The 18,673-nt window shown below is 37.1% G+C and overlaps 1 protein-coding gene across 1 annotated transcript in view; it reads left to right on the forward strand.

The window, feature by feature from the left end:
• Positions 1-18,673, forward strand: part of SNTG2 (syntrophin gamma 2) — a 255,669-nt gene that overhangs the window by 198,071 nt on the left and 38,925 nt on the right. The window contains exon 12 of the mRNA XM_070955055.1: positions 4,581-4,697. Coding sequence (XP_070811156.1) covers positions 4,581-4,697 — 117 coding nt within the window. The remainder of the gene's footprint in view (positions 1-4,580; positions 4,698-18,673) is intronic.

Consider the following 18,673-nt stretch of genomic DNA (forward strand, 5'->3'; position numbering starts at 1 on the left):
ATGTTTTGACAGGTGGCTGAACTTGTCAAAACTCACCTACCCCGCTTCACATTAGGGAGGACAACTGATGAATATTTTTTATAGCCAGCAGGAAGTACATCAATTGCTAAGCCTCAGTTTGCCCAAAGTAGTACCACTCTGAGGCAGAACAGAGGCTACATATGCAGGCAAGGCAAATGATGCTGGAGTACTTTTATGTTGCATCAAGGACTGGAGGCAGACATGGTTTGGATAACTTCCAAATGAAGGCATGGCTACTATGGAAAGAAAATACAGAAACCTTGGAGTATTTATGTCCAACATTACTTCTTCCAAGCACATTGTTAATCAAGTATCAGATTAAAAATACTTGATGACTGATCTCATCTTAATATACATATAAATCTCATTTAAAAGATAACTTTTCACTGCAGATTATCAAAAGATAATTATTTTTGTCAGTAATATGCATTAGAGATAAACACTCAGGTACTAATGCAACCATGATAGTTACTTTCTACAAGTCAGCTTCTCAGAAGCATCACCTGAGCAGCCATCTCCAGTTTTAGAATACAGGTGCACAAATAGTAGTTGTCATGGATTATGTAAATAGCCAGGTAGACAGGACGGATGTGTTTAGTCTTTGATTACAATGTAATGAAATTAAGAAATCCTGGAAATAATATAGGTTGCTAGGTAGAATAGAGACTTCAAAGTAGCTCTCTCTGAAATGCTGCATTTTCCTTACCAACTGCTCTTTGGGCATAAACATGGAATTCAAAAAGTATTTTAGAGCTAAAGCAATTTCTGAACCGGTGGAGCCTTACCTAGAGGCTGAATTAAATATTTTCTGTCTTCCCCTGATTCTCAAGATGGCATAAACACTTTCCCACTGCCTACCCACTCCTGAGCCTTCGGGGCAGCGATCAAGATTGGGATGAAGTGCTTGTCCAGAATGATGGTGCATCAGAATGTTGCAGCTGACACTGCAGCTGACACTCACCTGAACTTCTTGGGAGGAAATAATTCTTTCTCTTCTGACTTTTGCAATGGGGTTGGGTGGGAAGGTGACATTCAAGGAAGGGAGGAAGGAAAGGGAGGGAGGGAGGGAGGAAGGAAGGAAGGAAGGAAGGAAGGAAGGAAGGAAGGAAGGAAGGAAGGACGAGTTCTCTTAGTGACACAAAGAGAGGATCCTTTTCATTTTGTTAAAAGTTTTAAAAGATATCAAAGTGAGGCAGGTGTCCAGTCCTCTGCAAAGAAAAAGTTGGCGACAAGCAAAGGGAAACGTTCTGCTTTTATTACAGAGATTTTGCTAGTAGAGATTTTGCTGGAAGTCTCATGTTACAACTTTTACCTTTCTTTTATTATTAACTAGAATTTTTGGATTCTTGTTCCATGGATTAACTGTTTCCAGTCCAGATAGTCTCTTATATGCAAGTAAGGACTTTCCTACTTTGTCTTTTTTCACTATAGTCTATTTTTATTTTTATTTTTATTTTCAAATTTAGGTACCATCCATCTCACTTCCATAATTAAAAAAGTGTTCATGTTCTAGTAATTGTTCCCAGAGTTTGCAGATTGACTTCTTTGCTAACTGCATTCCAAACTATCCAGTGACTTCTAAGATATCTATAAGGTTATACCAGGAAGTCTAACTTCTTCTACAAAGTACAGTACCTGAGAACATTCCTCTTGGGGAATTATACTGCTCTCTTTTCTAGATATTTAATTATTCTTAATGGTAGTGAACTCAAAATTATATTGAACCTTCAATATGTAAGCTTCTTTTTTTACCTGTCATTTGGGCAGGGTTTGACCTAACAACATGTACACAGTTTTCACATGTGTATTTATTTAGCCAACTTCTAGAATCAGTGTCCCATGGACTGACTCATCAAGGAGGATCTTTCATGTCAATTAGACTAAGATACATGACATCCAGAAGCCAAAAATGAATTATATCCAATGATGTGGGAAAGTCTGTGAGAATTACACCTTTCCCCAGAAATCCAACAGAAACGTGCTTCGAACCTTCAACATTTGCAGGACAGGTTTGGGAAGAGCTGCAATTTTAGACTCCTTTAATAGGCTTACATAAATATATTTTAATGGCAATTATATATCTCTGGAATGTTCTCATTGATACTGCAGCTGCAACTCCTTAGTCATTTCCATTTTAGCATAAGTCTTTCTCTGGCTTTGGTGAACTGTAGGAGACTCAAAAGCACAAAACTCCAGAATAGGTATCCATGCTCTTTATTCTGTCATTTTCTACTTTGCCACACAAGTGACAAGCAGAAGCAATAAACAAAGAAGACTAGGTAAAATTGTAAATACAAATGAAAAGGCAAAAAAACAACAACAACCCTGGATTCAGCACCTGAGTTCCTCCAAAGACTTGAGTGCTCACAGACCTTTTACAAAACTTTGATAGGTCCTGTGTACAGTACCCGCTTCTGATTGGTTTAGGCACTTTGGATACACTGCCCATTAGTTGGCCCTAATTGATGACTATTCAACCCTCCCTATCTTAACTGTAATTTTTCAAGACAACTGCCTAGTCAATCTTGATAAAGTTGTTTTGGGCACCTCTTCAGCTTGGTCCTTGCTGTTCTCTGTCATTTCTGAATCTTCTGCCAGGGGTCTGATAAGCAGTTTGTATCATCCAGCTTCATAAATTTCATATCAATCAAAAACTTCTTCCTCACTTAACAAGTTATATAACGTCTGATAAGACTGATGCATCTACTAAAGTCTGAAGCAAAAATTGTATCAGGTTGTAAGCAGGAGAATGTGCCTTACACATTCAGCCTTTGGAAGAAAGGGCAGCTCTTCTGGGTCACTTTATGAAGCTCGTGGTTCAGTTGAATGTATGAATCATACAGACCATAATAAAGAAGATCTGGGTACTTTTCTATAGCCGCAGTTCCTTGAATCGTTCTCTCTAAATTCATTCAACCCACCTTCACTGTGCCTTCAGATCTGCTTTATCAGTGCAGAACTGAAGGGATTTGACAGAAGCTGTGACTGTGTGTGTAGTATGGATGGAGAACATGTCTGCTCACGTGGAGAGTAAAGAAAATGACCATGATGAGAGAAGGAAGATCCATTATCAAAGCAACCCAAAGGAATACATTGCTTAAGTCTAAAGGATGGGGGAGGATTACTAAAATATTGCAGACTTGAATTCAGAAGAGGGAGAATGGGAAGCACAATCAGAGTTGTGAGATTATGTCACTATAGCCAATTTAAATAAAAATAATTTTGAATCTTCCATGGAATCTTTTTCTTGGTCTGGTCTACTTCATAAGGAAGACTGCTCTCATCAAACAGTTCTGTACATTCTAAAAGATTTTTGAATTTGAATTCATATGTGTAAAGAACTTAAATGATGGGTCTGTGGCCAATTCTTCTCTGCATTCAAAACACATAATTGTCCGAGTTTTTGGGTGGGCAGCCGATTTGTAGAATATTGGACTAAAATGTCTATTGAGATTCTCAGTCATCCAGGTCATGGTTGTCCCAAAGGTGCTTTTTCAAGAGGCAACTGGACTTTCTGGTTTTTCTTTGAAGACATTTCACTTCTCATCCAAGAAGCTTCTTCAGCTCTGACTGGATGATGGGAAATGGAAGGATTTATACTCCTTGCAGACAGCTGGTCATTTGCATTCTTTTAGAGAGTCATTGATGGCACCTCGAGGTTTATCTGTGTCCTCAGGGTCACCTGAGTAGAGCCTTCTTGGAACTGTTGAAAGGACTGTGTTGTAGACTGGAGATAGATGATGTTGTATCCCTCCCCCTCTGTTGAGAGAGTCCATTTTGACATAGTTGGCCTCTTTGATCCTTCTTTCAAACCAACGGTCCTCTCTGTCCAAAATGTGGATTTTGCTGTCTTCAAAAGAGTGGTCTTTGTCTTTTAAATGCAGATGGATTGCTGAATCTTGTCCAGATTGGTTTGTTCTATGTTGTTCCATGTGTTTATGAAGTTATTATTTTGTTTCCCCAATGTACAGATATGCACATGGCTCACTGCATTGTACTGCATATGCCACATTGCTCAGTTTGTGTCTGGGTGTTTTATCCTTGCGGTGGATAAGCTTCTGCCTTAGTGTATTCTTGGGTTTGAAGTGTGCACATATGTTGTGTTGGCTGAAGATCCTCTTGAGCTTTTCCGATATTCTGATATTCTGATATTGGACAAAAATCTTTAAGATCCCACTGAATGGTCTTCATTAAAGAAATAATAAAACTAGATCCTTGTATGTGCTAAACATACAACATACAAGCTTTATCTTGGCCTCGCTTGTTCTGTAACTATAACGTATATTTCTGTTCCCAAATTTGTCTTGCTGTGTTGTTCAGTTTCCCATAATTGTAGGACAATGCACATTCTTTAAAATTGGGGCAATTTCTTTTCTATAATGTCTACAATAACTTTAAGGTGCTGTTCTGGGGTAAATGATCAGAATTTATGGACAAAGCATAAAGCTGTAGATCTATACATGAAAAACACATTGACTAGATGCTCTACAGGAATAGTTTTATTTTACCCCTGGCATAATAAATTGAAATTAATTTGTAAACATTTTTGTCCACTGAAGGTGATACATATGGGGTGGGTGAATGAGAGGCTCCAGGGAGAAGACTCCCCCCAACTGTACACATTCAAGTTCCTGGCACTGAAAGGTTCATCGTTCTATATTTTCAGCACGCCACCGGTAAGCAGCTATTTTTTTTAAGTGTGACTGTTATTGTTTTTGTCAGCTAGAAGGCTCCCCTTCACTTTCCACTGGATAATGAAGCAAACTATAATTTAGTAAAGAACATTCACAATACCTCTTTCAGACACTTTTAATCCTTCCCTCTCATGCATAAAACATTGAGATCAATGAGGACTGGATGATTGCATAGGGCATTTGTTTATTTTGCCCCTCAGTTTGAAGCTCCCGTGGCTAGATCCTCAGACCAACTAAAGAGTCACCAACTAATTCCATTAAACTGGAATTTGAAGCAGATATGCCAGCTTCAAAGTTTTCTTACCTTTCCCCCATGAATTGCTTTACATCTTGACAAATTCTCAAAAATACAATTAGGAAATAGTGTTGCATGTAAATCTTGCATAGATTTAAGGGACAGAACCACTTAAACAACAAGGTTCATGAAAGCTATGGTATAAGTTTTTTTTTTTAAGGGCTTAACACAATTTCCTAAAGAAAAACAGACTCATGACTCCCACCTGACTCCCCCCCCCCAATCACGGACCCATCCACATCTTTATGCATTGTTTATCCTTGCCCTGCCACTGTCCCTTGCCCCTGGCCCCCAAAATATCAAGTGCTAATGAAAATAAAAGGTTGTCAGCCCTGGTTTAAAGAAAGGAAAGACAAGCTAAAATGGTGAGTAAAAAATATGAGCTATATTAGACAGAAATATTTGTTACTAAGAATGTTAGGGAACAGTTATTTGATAGATGTAATCAAAAGAAGTCTAACTCCCACACTTAAGAAATCAACATTCTCTTTTTGTAAGATAAATAAACAAATCATGCAAGCCATTAAATGATAAAACTAAGCTTATTCTATTATGTGTGTGTGTGTACACACTCACACACACATACATACAGAATAAGCAGAAGAATAAGCAGAAATAGATAGATAGATAGATAGATAGATAGATAGATAGATAGATAGATAGATGGAAAGAGGAAAGAGAGTGTGTAGTAATGGCTGCATTTGTGGAAGAGTTGAGACACTATAGTTAAAAACTTGATGCAAATCTTAGGTAAACTGGTTATATATTAAGTAGATATTTAGTACGTTTTCACGGCATACCAGAGCTAGACTCTAAAAGAGCAAAATAAAATAGGAAGCTGCTTTAACAATCCAAAGAGGTTTCTTTACATGTTACAGAGCTTGATTTTGTACAGAGCTAGAAAACACATAAAACCTATAATATCTTTCTGAAAATTTCCAAAAGTATATTGAAAAATATGAGAACTAGAACCTTATCCTTGTCTAGGATAAAAAAGAAAGCAAATAATATGATAATAGGATTGTGGGGAACTTTACTTCTGCTGGCCAAATGTGACAACTTTTTTATTTGTTATATTGGTTTCCATTACATACAAACAAAACTAGAATCTTAGTTTGTACTCATAATATATTTAAACATTTTTGAAGTGTAGGTGAGCAGGGAGGAAAGCAAAGTTTTGGAGGAAAAGCACATTTCAATTTATAAAACAACACGTTTTTTGTAATTAAGGTTATAGTAACGGTATGTTTTTTATATTTTTAAATAAAAAGCATAAAATAAAATGGGATGTTGAATAAAGTGGGGTGGTGGATTATTCCACAATTTAGAAAAGGGTGTTTCCCTATATAAAAGGCATCCCCTTTCATACCCATTATCCCTACCAGTCTGAGGATTGATCAGCAGGTGGCAGCACATAGCTGTGGTTGCCTGATCTCTGAAGCTAAGCTGGGTCAACCCTATGTAATACTTGGAAGGGAGGCAGTTTGGAAATTCCAAGACTATGAGTTGGACTGGATAATTAAAAAAAAAAACTCGTAGCTGAAAGAACTCACCTTTGTATGGTTGCAAGGAAGGCTACACAATGTAATCACCAGGTCTGAGTCCATTTCTTGTAAGAAACACAAGGATATATTAAACACAAGATAAATGCTCTATGTAGATTATAACTGGGTTAGAAGTGCATTTGACTTATGTTGGAGTGTCATCTATGTCAAATAAGAAGCAAATTCCATTGAAATGAATGGAACTTATTCCAGGGGTGGGTTCTACTTACCTTTACTACCGGTTCGTAACAGGAGCGCACTCGCTTCTGCGCATGCGCAGATCATCAATTATGACGTCCAGGTGGGTGAGCGGAGCCTCCCGCCACTTTTACTACCAGTTCTAAAGAACCGGACAGAACCAGGAGCAACCCACCACTGGCTTATTCCTCAAAAAGCATGCACAGGTTAATGAAGCAGAAAAATGTAAAATATATTTCTAGAATAGTTTTTTGTTATTAATGTATAAGTTTATGTAAATTATAATTAACTAAATATTGTAATCAAATCATTATTCAAAATGCAAAAGTAACCAAATTATTTAAAGGATAAGATAAGCAATGTATGTAAGAAAAGCAACAAATACAGCAACACAGCAGACATTTTCTTCTGGTACCTATAATTCATTTAGCTGTTAAGCAGAGGCACTAAGAATATAAACAATTTTTGCCATTGATCTTGCTGGGGATGGATTGGAGGTTTTCCATCCTGTCCTACGGCAGAATGAACATTAACAGGAACAGTCACCTAGCATACATCTTTTGCCAGAAAAATAAACAAAACACTAAATTCAGTCTCAGAAATATGTGAGGTTACTAAAACTTTTAACCACTATTACTACTGTTGCATATTTTGTAAAAAAAAAAATTGTTCAGAATGCACTCTAGTATTTCAAGGAACAAATGAAAACGTTCATATTTTGATATTCCCCCTCCGCCAAATCAAATAACTGCAAGGAAAAAATTCAAATAATACAGTAATTCAGAGAATACAGTGTAAATAATATTTTTATTCAAGTGCTAGGAACTGAAAAAAATGTAGAGATAGCTAGGTGTTCTTTTTTAACATTTAAAAATGTTTGTATATCGAAATTATGAGTTTCAATCCAGGAGTATGTTTCTATAACATCATTAGGAAGATTTAGCCAGTGCATTTTTTTTATACATACATTTTCACAATTTGTCTTCACCAAACACTTGCTATGTTTTGCAGACATCAGACAAGATCCTCTGATATATTGCTAACTAATTAAAAGGTAGGACAACGTGCTATTCAAGGCATTTATAATTACAGTTATCCTACAGAGTCTTCAAATCGTGTGTGTGTGTGTGTGTGTGTGTGTGTGTGTGTGTGTGTGTGAGAGAGAGAGAGAGAGAGAGAGAGAGAGAGAGAGAGAGAGAGAGACTTAAGAAGGAGACCTGAACTATGAGCTTTAATAATCTATTTGGCAGGATTAAAGCATGAAGAGAAAACCTAGAAGCTCTTACAGTATGGATTTTAATCTAAGGATTCAGCTCACTGAAGAAACAACTGTTTTTCTATATATTGATCATAACTCAGCAGTCTTTCTTTTTAGGTACAACTTCATATCACAGCAGTCACACACAAATCAGCATTTAGGCTGCTAAATCCCTGTCCTTTTGTGCTGTAATACCTGTGACTGAGGAAGCTTTTCTTTTTTGGTGTTTTTTCGTGCTTTCTGTTGAATGCTAGAATCCCAGGACAACATTCATAAATAGTAGAGATGACAAATTAAATATTGGAATTTTTTTCTCCAGAAATCTTATTCTTCATAATCAGTGAATGTAATGCCGGCTGTAGAGTCTACCTATAGCTGCCTTTATGGGAGTGCACTTATAAATAAATTTGCTTTGCAGAATTAATGTCATACAGCAAATAGGATGACTAAGTCAACATTTTAAAGAATAAACTATTAAGAGAAAACAGTCAGAACCGTTAAATATCCAATATCTACTGGGGCACTAAAAGGAGAACAATTTTTCAATATTTAATATAGTCACTGAAAAAATAAATTCACCCTGGTATCTCATTCTTAGTGTGTAACCAGCATAGCTACAGCAGCAATAGAAAGATTTTGACCTCTTGAGCACAATTACACACTATATTGCTTTTTGAATTCATGGTTCATAGTTCTTTCTCCATTGTTAGCAATCTGTAGAGACAATGAAAATACCACAAAGGCCAAAATTTGAAGCCCAGTACTGAAAACTGACAGAACAAGTCTTGACTGGAATTTTTCATTGCTTTCAAAATATTTATTCATTTTGCAGTGAACTTCCTTTAGTAATGCCATTATAGTAGATTGTATCAGAATAGCTTGACCAGTGAATTATAATCACTGTTTTAAATGAAAAGGGAAAAAATGATTAAAATAAGCCATTTAGTTCTACACTCTATCAGATTGAATATTTACTTTTTAGTGGATATAAATGATTGCACCATTAAAATTTCTATTATATGTGTTTTCTGTTTACTGAGCGAGCATTAACATGGTAATAGAATTCCTAAAGCATTTGTTTTATGATCAGAAATACATAACCTGCTACTAACTTATAAGGCTGTTGTGCTACAATAATTGAAAACATACTTTATAATAAAATATATATAAGTGCACATCTGCAACTACTGAACAAAAGGAAGTACTAGGCAAGTCAGATATAGTTTCAATCACACTGATGAATACAGCATTTTCAAATAAGCCACCTCCCACCTCACACAATGTTATGTCATATCAATGCAACCACACTACTTTTCAGTGCTGTCCATTTACATATTGAACTATCAGTGGATTCCAGTGATGTATGGATGAAGATTTATTCAAAGAGAGTATAGAAGAAAGTAAATGAACATTGACAATAGTGATGTGAAGGTGAGTTGTCCTGTGGCGAGATGGCCACAGCAAGATAGCTGCAGTGAGTTGTCCTATGATGAGTTGTCCTAGACCATGATTAAGAACATCTCGAGTCCATATTTTCATCAGGCTCTTAGATTTTATAGGATAGGCAAATAGAAAATACCACTATGAACTTCTTCTGATATTGTTAGCTGCTTGAAGATGGTCAATAATAAAAACAATTGAACAAGAATTGAAATAGTAGCCACCTCCTCTTTCTTTCTGCCCCACCTAAAGGATTGTGGGATTTGAAATTGTCTCCCAAAGTGGTGAGACTATCTGGTTAAAGTCTTTGCCTGTGTTCATGCAATACACTTTAAAGGTAGTCCTTGGCTTACAACCATTCATTTAGTGACATAGAAAAAAAAATGACTTGCAAACATACAACTGTCATAGCATCCGCAGGCAATCAAAATTTGAGCTCATGGCAACTGGCATTTATTTACAATCGATGCAGCATCCTGGGGTCATGTGATCACCATTTGCAACCTTCCCAGCCAGCTTCCAATAAGCAAAATCAAGGATTCATTCAACAATTGCAGTGATTCACTTAACAACCATGGTAAAAACGATTGTAAAATTGGGCATGGAAATTTTGGTCCCTGTTGTGGTTGTAAATCAAGGACTACCTCTAAGTGAGTAAGAATTAACTGGATTCAGACAATACATTGAGTCATAAATTAACCAAATCTATAGGTTGTCCACAAAATGCCAAGGCAGAAATAGATATAACACTAACCAGTTTTAGTGAATTTGCAAATGCTGTTACTACCTATTTACTTGACCTTGTCAAGTGATTTTATAAATACATGCTGTAAGGTTATGGATAGAAAATATGGCATGTCTTCTCTATCCAAAAAACTGCCAATACTACTTTGTAGGAAGAGACTGAATGTTTAGTCAAAAGGCCAGCATAAATACGCAGACAGACAGGCAGATTCCTATAGAACACTCCTAGAAACAAGTGGCTCCCAGATTCTATACGAGCCAGCCTTCTGTATTTTGTTTCCTGTTTTTGAGTTCACATTGGGATGGGGAAATTCAGTTGTTTAATTAAGGATAAGCAAGGCCCTGCGTTTAGTTCCTGAAGCAGGGCTAAACCCAGGCATTTCTAAATGAACTGGTTTCTTCTGATAATTTGTTAGTCAGGGCAATGTCTAGTGAGAAGTTCGAATCTTTTAAAATTATTTTTAATTAATATTATTCTGGCTCAGAGAAATAATAGGTTTCCCTTCCTTCTATTTGCTAAAGCAGGAGAGCTTAAGCAATGTCAAAGGAAAAGATTCCTAGACAGGCATGTATTAATGCTGGGTTGTGAAATCTTCTCTGTGGGATTTACTCCTCGGTCTTCCCTTGAGCACCATTCTAATTTAGGCATCTAAATCTGATTCATTTCTCTCTCTCTTTTGATCTTGCATTCTGCTGAAGCTCTTTCAGTTTCCTTCTTTTTCTGGAGTTGTGTGTTAATGATTACCAAGCTTTTTTTATTGAGGAATAAGGTAAGATAAAGGTTCCCCTCGCACACATGTGCTAGTCGTTCCCGACTCTAGGGGGCAGTGCTCATCTCCGTTTCAAAACCAAAGAGCCAGCACTCTCCGAAGACATCTCTATGATGATGTAGCCGGCATGACTAAATTTCAAAGGCGCACGGAACGCTGTTACCTTCCCACCAAAGGTGGTCCCTATTTTTCTACTTGCATTTTTTACGTGCGTTCGAACTGCTATGTTGGCAGAACCTAGGATAAGTAACAGGAGCTCACCCCATTATGCGGCACTAGGAATTTGAACCGCTGAACTGCTGACCTTTAAATCTTAGCCACTGAGCCACTGCGTCTCCTATTGAGGAATAGATCTGAATATTTTGTTTCTCAGAAAAGCAGGAAACAATGGTTTCTGCCATTTCTTTGGGAAAGTTAATCTTTTGTTTTGCAGAAAAAAGCAAAGAATCTTTGGCAGATACAAAGATCCAAAATGATGGGAAGAAGCAGAATAATAGAGTTGGAAGGGACCTTCAAAGTCTTCTAGTCCAACCTCCTGCTAGAAACAGGAAACCCACAAATACCATTTCAGACAAATGGTTGTCCAGTCTCTTTTTATAAAAACCTCCAGTAATGAAGTACCCACAACTTCTGAAGGCAACCCATTCCACAGAATAAGTGTTCTAACTGTCAGAAAATTTCTCCTTATTTCTAGGTTGGATTTCTCTTTGATTAGTTTCCATCCATTGCTTCTAGTCCTGCCTTCAGATACTTTGGAAAATAGACCCCTCTTCTTTGTGGCAGCCTCTCAAGTATTGGAAGACTGCTATCAGGTCATCCAATTCCTGCAACTGTTCTTCATATGTTTTAGCATCCAGTCCCCTAATCATCTTTGTTGCTTCTCTCTGCACTGTTTCTAAAGTCTCGACATCTTTTTTTCTATCGTGGCAACCAGAAGTGGTTACAACATTCCAAGCGTGGTCTTGCTAAAGTATTATAAAGTGGTACTAACACTTGACCTGATCTTGATTCTGTCCCTCTATATTAATGCAGCCTAGGAGGGTGTTGGCTTTTTTTGGCAGCTGTAGCACACTGTTGGATTCATTTCTGATCATAGGGAATTCTGTGAAGTGGAAAGCAGGCGGAGGAGAAAGACTTGAGTTGGGCTAGGTGGGGAGCCTTCACATAAAGTTTTCCATGTTGCATCCTCCAAATGATTTTCGTGTTCTCAAATATCAAAGGAGAGAAAAACTCTTCCCGTATACAGATATTTTTGTGGAATGGTTTGATATCTCTACTAAATATTAAAGGGTCTGTTCTTGCCGAGATCAGCATGTTTAAGAATTCAGAATTACAGGGACAAAGCAGAAACTCAGCCCTGACAGACTTGATGGGCTAAACCAGTCAGTCTATTATTTAAGAACTGCATAAAGATTTCACTAAAAACAGTCAACAGAAAAGAAAGACTTTGATCATAATGGAAACTTTCAAACAAAACTGACGTATCAGAAAGGTTTAATCAATTTCCTTGGGTTACAGTTTTTGTTAGATGCTTTAGTCCCTTATCCAAAAAAATCTGTTCTTTTAAGAGCGAGCTCACAGAAGCTGCCATAACATTGATAGAAATTACTTTTGTAGAGTATGATCAAAAGGTTATGATAATTTTTCTTTTCTAAAAGGAGCAGTGCTTGCTCAAAATTGTACAAACAAATTCAGTAATGGTGCACTGTTTCTTAAAGACCATGGAAACCAAACAATATATTTCTAATTAGGAATACTTATGATTCTTTCTGCAAATATATGTATACATATTGATACATGCTTATGCATTCATGCATTTATAAGTACATGCTTTCAACTGTTTAAATAGAGCTAACAGTGTCTGAACTCAGTTTCAGTCCACAACGTGAAAATACTAGTAATTAGAAAAAGAGACCTCTTATTCTTTTCTCTATTATTGTGGTCATGCACTGGCCCAAGCACAAGGTCTGAAGTAACTCTCTTCAGACCCAGTCTGAGAAGCTAACAAGTAACATTGTGGGTAGTTGAGAGACTGTGTGTTCTTTTTTTTTTTTTTTTTTGAATTTTTATTTATTTATTTTTAAACATAAAACATAAAACAGCATCTTTTTAGAGCAAGGGTTTGATCCGATATAAAATATAAATTCCAAATTTCATTAGTTAACATCTTAAAGGAAAAAAAAGAACAAAAGAACAAAGCTAAACCCAATTTTTATCATTCAATCTAACATCTTATTCTAACCTTTAATATTTTATTATATAATCACCCTAAATCTTAAACTTCAAATCTAAACAGCTCTTTATAATATTCATTTATCATTATCAGTATTTCATATATTTTCCTTACTTCAAACACCCAAATCAAGTCAATGTTTCTTTTAACTCACATCTAATAATCAACATAAAGTATTTTATTTCTCTCTTAAGAACATTTCAAAATCAGTAACTGTTCTTCAAAAATATCTCCTTCACTCCTCCTAGGTTTATTTTTAGCTGGATTGCAGCTTAATTAGCTGGTTTCCAGGGATGTTTTCCTCCACTCCTAACCTTATTTGTTGGCTGGATCACAGTTTAGTTTTAACTGCTTTCCAACATTTTCTCCTTCACTCCTCCTAGGTTTATTTTTGGCTGGATAACAGCTTTTCAGCTGTTTTCCAGGGGTGCTTCCCTCCACTCCTAACCTATATTTCGCTGGTTCATAGTTTAGCTTTAACTGCTCTCCAGTGTTGTCTCCTCCTCTCCTCCTAAGTTTATTTTTGCCTGGTTCACAGCATAATTTGCTGTTTTCCAGGAATGCTTTCCTCCACTCCTTACCTTATATTTAGCTGGTTCACAGTTTAGCTTTAACAATGATCCCCAGCATTGTCTCCTCCACTCCTCCTAAGTTTATTTTTGGCTGGTTCACAGCTTAATTAGCTGTCTTCCAGGGATGCTTTCCTCCACTCCTTACCCTATATTTGACTGGTTCGCAGTTTGGCTCTCACTGCTCTCCAGCATTGCCTTCTCCGCTCCTCCTAGGTTTATTTTTGGCTGGTTCACAGCCTAATCAGTTGTTCTCCAGAAATGCTTTCCTCCGCTCCTGAGACTATGTGTTCTGAATTTCAGAAATAATATAGCATAGCACACGATGTACACCCAAATATTTACTTTTATCATGCTTTTATTACTTTTACACATAACTAATGATGGAAAACATATCGAACACACCTTCCTCCTATTATCCCCACAACAACAACTCTATGTGGTGAGTTGGACTGAAAGAGAATGATTGGCCCACATTCACCCAGATGACTTTTGCGGCTAAGGCGGGACTTGAACTCACGGTCTCCCACTTTCTAGCCTGGTGCCTTAACCACTACATCAAAGTGTCTCTCTTTATATTCTTCTAATCAGATCTCAGTCAATAAACCTGCCCTCTGTAAAGTAACTTTCAGTGTTTGGATCGCTTTGTCTTCAATTCTGATCTCATACTCATTTTACACATAGATCATCCTAGTAGGGAATTAATGATGTAAAACAGAGTAAAATAAGGCTGGAAGTAATAAAATTCAAAGGCTTTTTAAAGCAAAAGTGAGTACAAATGTAGAGGCAAAGCATGACTTTTTCTGTAAGATCTTTTGAAGCTGAGGTGCCACTAATTAGGCAATGTTAAGGAAAGCTTTACATCAGATATATTGCTATGCTTTCAAAATTACTTTCAGAGAAGGAATAAAATAGAGACTATTGAAAAGATTGGTAGAGACACCATGTATCAAATAGTGGCTGGATTTTACATTCTTAGATAAAAAGCATAAACCCATAACTTCAGGACTGAACTTCAGTTGGGAAGCCAAAGTCTGGGATCTCTTCATACATAGATATAAATGTAGATACACAGTATTTGCTTCTAATAAGGCAAAGAAATTGCATGAAGAAAGGTTATTTTTTAATTTAATAATTCTCTTTACCTTTAGAATATGAGATCTATCCACAAGTGGAAGTTATTTAAAGATCAACGCAAAAAGCAATAGATAATTGAGTGAGAATCTATTGCCATGACAGGGTGAAAAAAGAAATACACCAGTTAAAAATATTTTTCACATATTATAACTTCATTTGCCAGATTGAATGGCACTATTCTTGAGTTCTTGGTGTCCTCGGAGGTGGCTTGTTTTTCTGCTGATGTTTTCTTACCATTTTAGATAAGATCAGTATATGGGGGAGAAAAATTTGCTGGTTGTTTATATGTATGTATGTATGTATGTTTCACTGGTCAGATGATAATCAAGAAAGGGAAGGTAGTTAAGACTGATGTGATGGAACTACCTTCGGACCAACTACAAGTATCTTGTATGCCATAGTCACATGGGAACCATGATGAAGAGGCAAGGAAGACAGCAACATCCAAGTATCACCACACAAAGAGACAGATCCTGAAGAACCAGATCAATGGGAAGAATAAGATCCACACTATCAATAGGAATGCCCTGTCAGTCATCAGCTATCCTACCACTATAGTGAGCTGGCCAAAGGAGGGCATAGAAGTTGCTGATGTGAAGTTCTGGTAGGTCTCACAATGTATGGAGTCCAACAACTAAAGACCACACACAAGCCAGAAAGAGGGTGTCAAAGCCGTTGTCCTGGATGAAACCAAGACCATAAATGCATCCATCATTCATGGAATCACGCCCAAGATGACACCCAAAGGTAAGCTTTTGAGATAATGCCTTAGGCAACAGCAGACATGGAAGGAAGATCAAACACAGGAAGTGCCATGACAAACAAGATTCTGCATGGGATATACCATTGACAGATGAATGAGATGGCTGACATTGGGACATTGTATCGGTGGCTGGAAAGGGCTCGACTAAGAACAGCATCAAGGCACTGATCATAGTAGCACAAGAACCTAAATATCAGATTTATGCAAGTTGGGGTCTACCATACTAGACTGGATGCAAGATGCAGATTATGCAGAAAGGCTTCAGAGACAGTCCAACACATAATACTTACATGAGTGTAAGATCCAAGCAGGAACAGCGTACAATGAACAGCACAATCAAGTAGATGGCACTGTATACAGGAACATATGCACAGTGTATGGGCTACATGGGAGATTCCACAGAAGATTACAGAGAACAACAAGACTAAGATCATTTGGGACTTCCAGATCCAGACAACTCGGTACTAGCCAATCAGCCAGACCTTGTGGTAGTAGCAAGGACCAGAAGACAGCAGTAGTGATGGCAAAATAAGGTGACAGCAAAATAAGGATGGAGGGTGAGAATAAGGGCCTGAAGGAGGAGCAGGAGAAAAAATGGAAAATAAAGGCCAAAGTGGTCCCAGAGGTGGTAGGAGCACTTCAGGCTCTGACTCCTAAACCAGGAAAATGATTCCAACACCTCCCAAGAACAAGCTCAGAGCTCTCTGCCCAGAAAAGCGCATTGTTAGGAATAGATAAGATACTGTGCAGAACCCTCAGACTCTCAGGACTTTGGTAGAGAACCCTAGATAAATATATAGAGGTATAGAATCGTGATCGTTTATCAGGTTCTGTGTGCTGCTTATTGAATGTTGGTTGCTGGAGAGGATGTATTCTAGACCGCTTCTTTTCTTTCTAGGTTTTTGATTGCATCTTTTAAATGGTGTGTGAGTGAGTTTTATCATTATGTCTGTTGATGACTGGTTTGTCAGAATGCCTCAGGAACTCACACAAATCAGGAACTCACTAGTGTTTTTAGATTTGGTTTGATCTAAAATGTGACACCTTCCTAGTTGAAATAATTATGAATTTGTCAGTGGGTAGAGAGATTAACAAATTTTCATCATGTGTTCTAATGGCCAGTTGTTATTCAGGGATGTATCTTATCAATCTAGTAATTAATAGTATGACATCAAAAATGATGGTTTTTGGTAGGAAAGGAAGCAGTGATTTAAAAATTCCTATAAAATAAGGCAGGTTGTATATTTTCCTTATCTCAGTATTTCTCAGATAAAAAGGAACTAGCTGAAGGCAATTGCGTGTCTTTAACTTTTGAACAGGTTGTTGAATTAAAGGGATCCAAGTTCACTTAAACCAATCATGAAGACTTCTAAGACAAAGATGCTGTCCTTGCTAACCTTAGTATCAAATATGGAGTTTTGCTACAATTAAGGGAATTGAAACAGTCCAAAATCATTTTCTATATTTGATCTTAGGAACATCAAGAGTTTCCCTAGCACATACCATCAGAAATGAACTCAGATCACCCACTGAGATGAACTCAGAGGCCTACTGTTTTATTCTGTTTAATTACTGGGTCAGGTTAACTCAAATAATTGCAGATATGCTTCCTCCGATTTGCTTACATGAGCAGATGGTTAAAAAAAAAAACCTTGGCAAGTCCTACCATAGTTGTATAATTTTCTCCAAACAGACACTACCAGATGGCTCTAATGGGCAGGGCTTTCACTGTACCTATTGTTAATATATATTTTCAGTCAAACTATATTAGATGTTAAAGGACAGATGGACGTAGAAGTTATGTTGGTTATGAAATCAATGAAATGGCTAGCTAGAATTAAATGCAATAGAAGAGACTATTTGTAGCTCAGATTGAACTATGGAGGCCTTGGGTGCTCTCTGAGCTTGGTTATTTTCTTGTAGACATTTCATTACCCTGCTAGGTACCATCATCAGTACTACAAAGGAGAGAGGTTTGCTCTCTGTTTATATACAAGTGGCTTGCCCTGTCAATGTTGGTGGGAGTGCTCTTGGTGGTTCCATGATTAAGCTGTTGTTTACTATTTGAAATAAGCAATACCCCAATCAAGGAATTTGGTAGTGTATTGCTTATTGCTTGATTGTTGGCCTAATATTAATCTTGATGTTAATCTTTGCTTATCTGTGATGATTGCTGGCAAGGAGGTGTTATGGACTTTAATTTTTTATTGTCTCTTTTGAATGGTATGTAGAAGTTGTTTGTCTCTATGTGCCTGTAGATGGCTGATTTGTCTGAGTGCCAGGCTTCCAAGAATTCTCTAGCATTTTTGGACTTAACTTGGTCTGAGGAGCTATCAACTCAGGCAATCAAACAAACAGTAAACAACAACCTAATCAAGGAACCACCAGGAGCACTCCCACCCACATTGACAGGGCAAGTCACTTGTATATAAACATAGAGCAAACCCCACTCCCTTCTAGCACGATGATAGTGGGTAATGGATACCTAGGTATTGAAACATCCTCAAGATAACATCCAAGCTCAGAGAGCACCAAGGACCTCACAAGAATTAACTCCCAATTTCAAGAAGAAAAGTATTTGTCCTTTCAATAAAGATCATATAATCTTTACTCTTGTCTGATTTGAGCAAATGTGTAAAATGATGCAAAAAGGCAGAGTCCCAATCATCCCATTGCAAGATAGAGTCTGTAGTTGCAGACCAGGTGAAATAGAACTTCAGCTGCATTAGCCATTAGAATACTGGTTGTAAGCTAAATATAGGGATGATTAATTATTTTTGTTCCTTGATGATATGAGGAATTGGAATATTAAAAGTAAATTGAATTTTCTCTTAAAGGTACCAACTTGTTTGTGACACAACGGATTGCTTTCTTTGCAGTTAGGTCAGCCAAGTTAAAGGGAAAAGTGAATCTGCCCAACATGACAAATTACATAATTCCCGTATGTTATAAGAATTTGATTTGGAGCAAGTTTTTATTCTATTTAGTTGACTATTTTAAAGAATTA

Source organism: Pituophis catenifer, unplaced genomic scaffold (assembly GCF_029215685.1).
Source record: "Pituophis catenifer annectens isolate HBS135680 unplaced genomic scaffold, rPitCat1.0.hap2 SCAF_1, whole genome shotgun sequence".
Taxonomy (NCBI): domain Eukaryota; kingdom Metazoa; phylum Chordata; class Lepidosauria; order Squamata; family Colubridae; genus Pituophis; species Pituophis catenifer.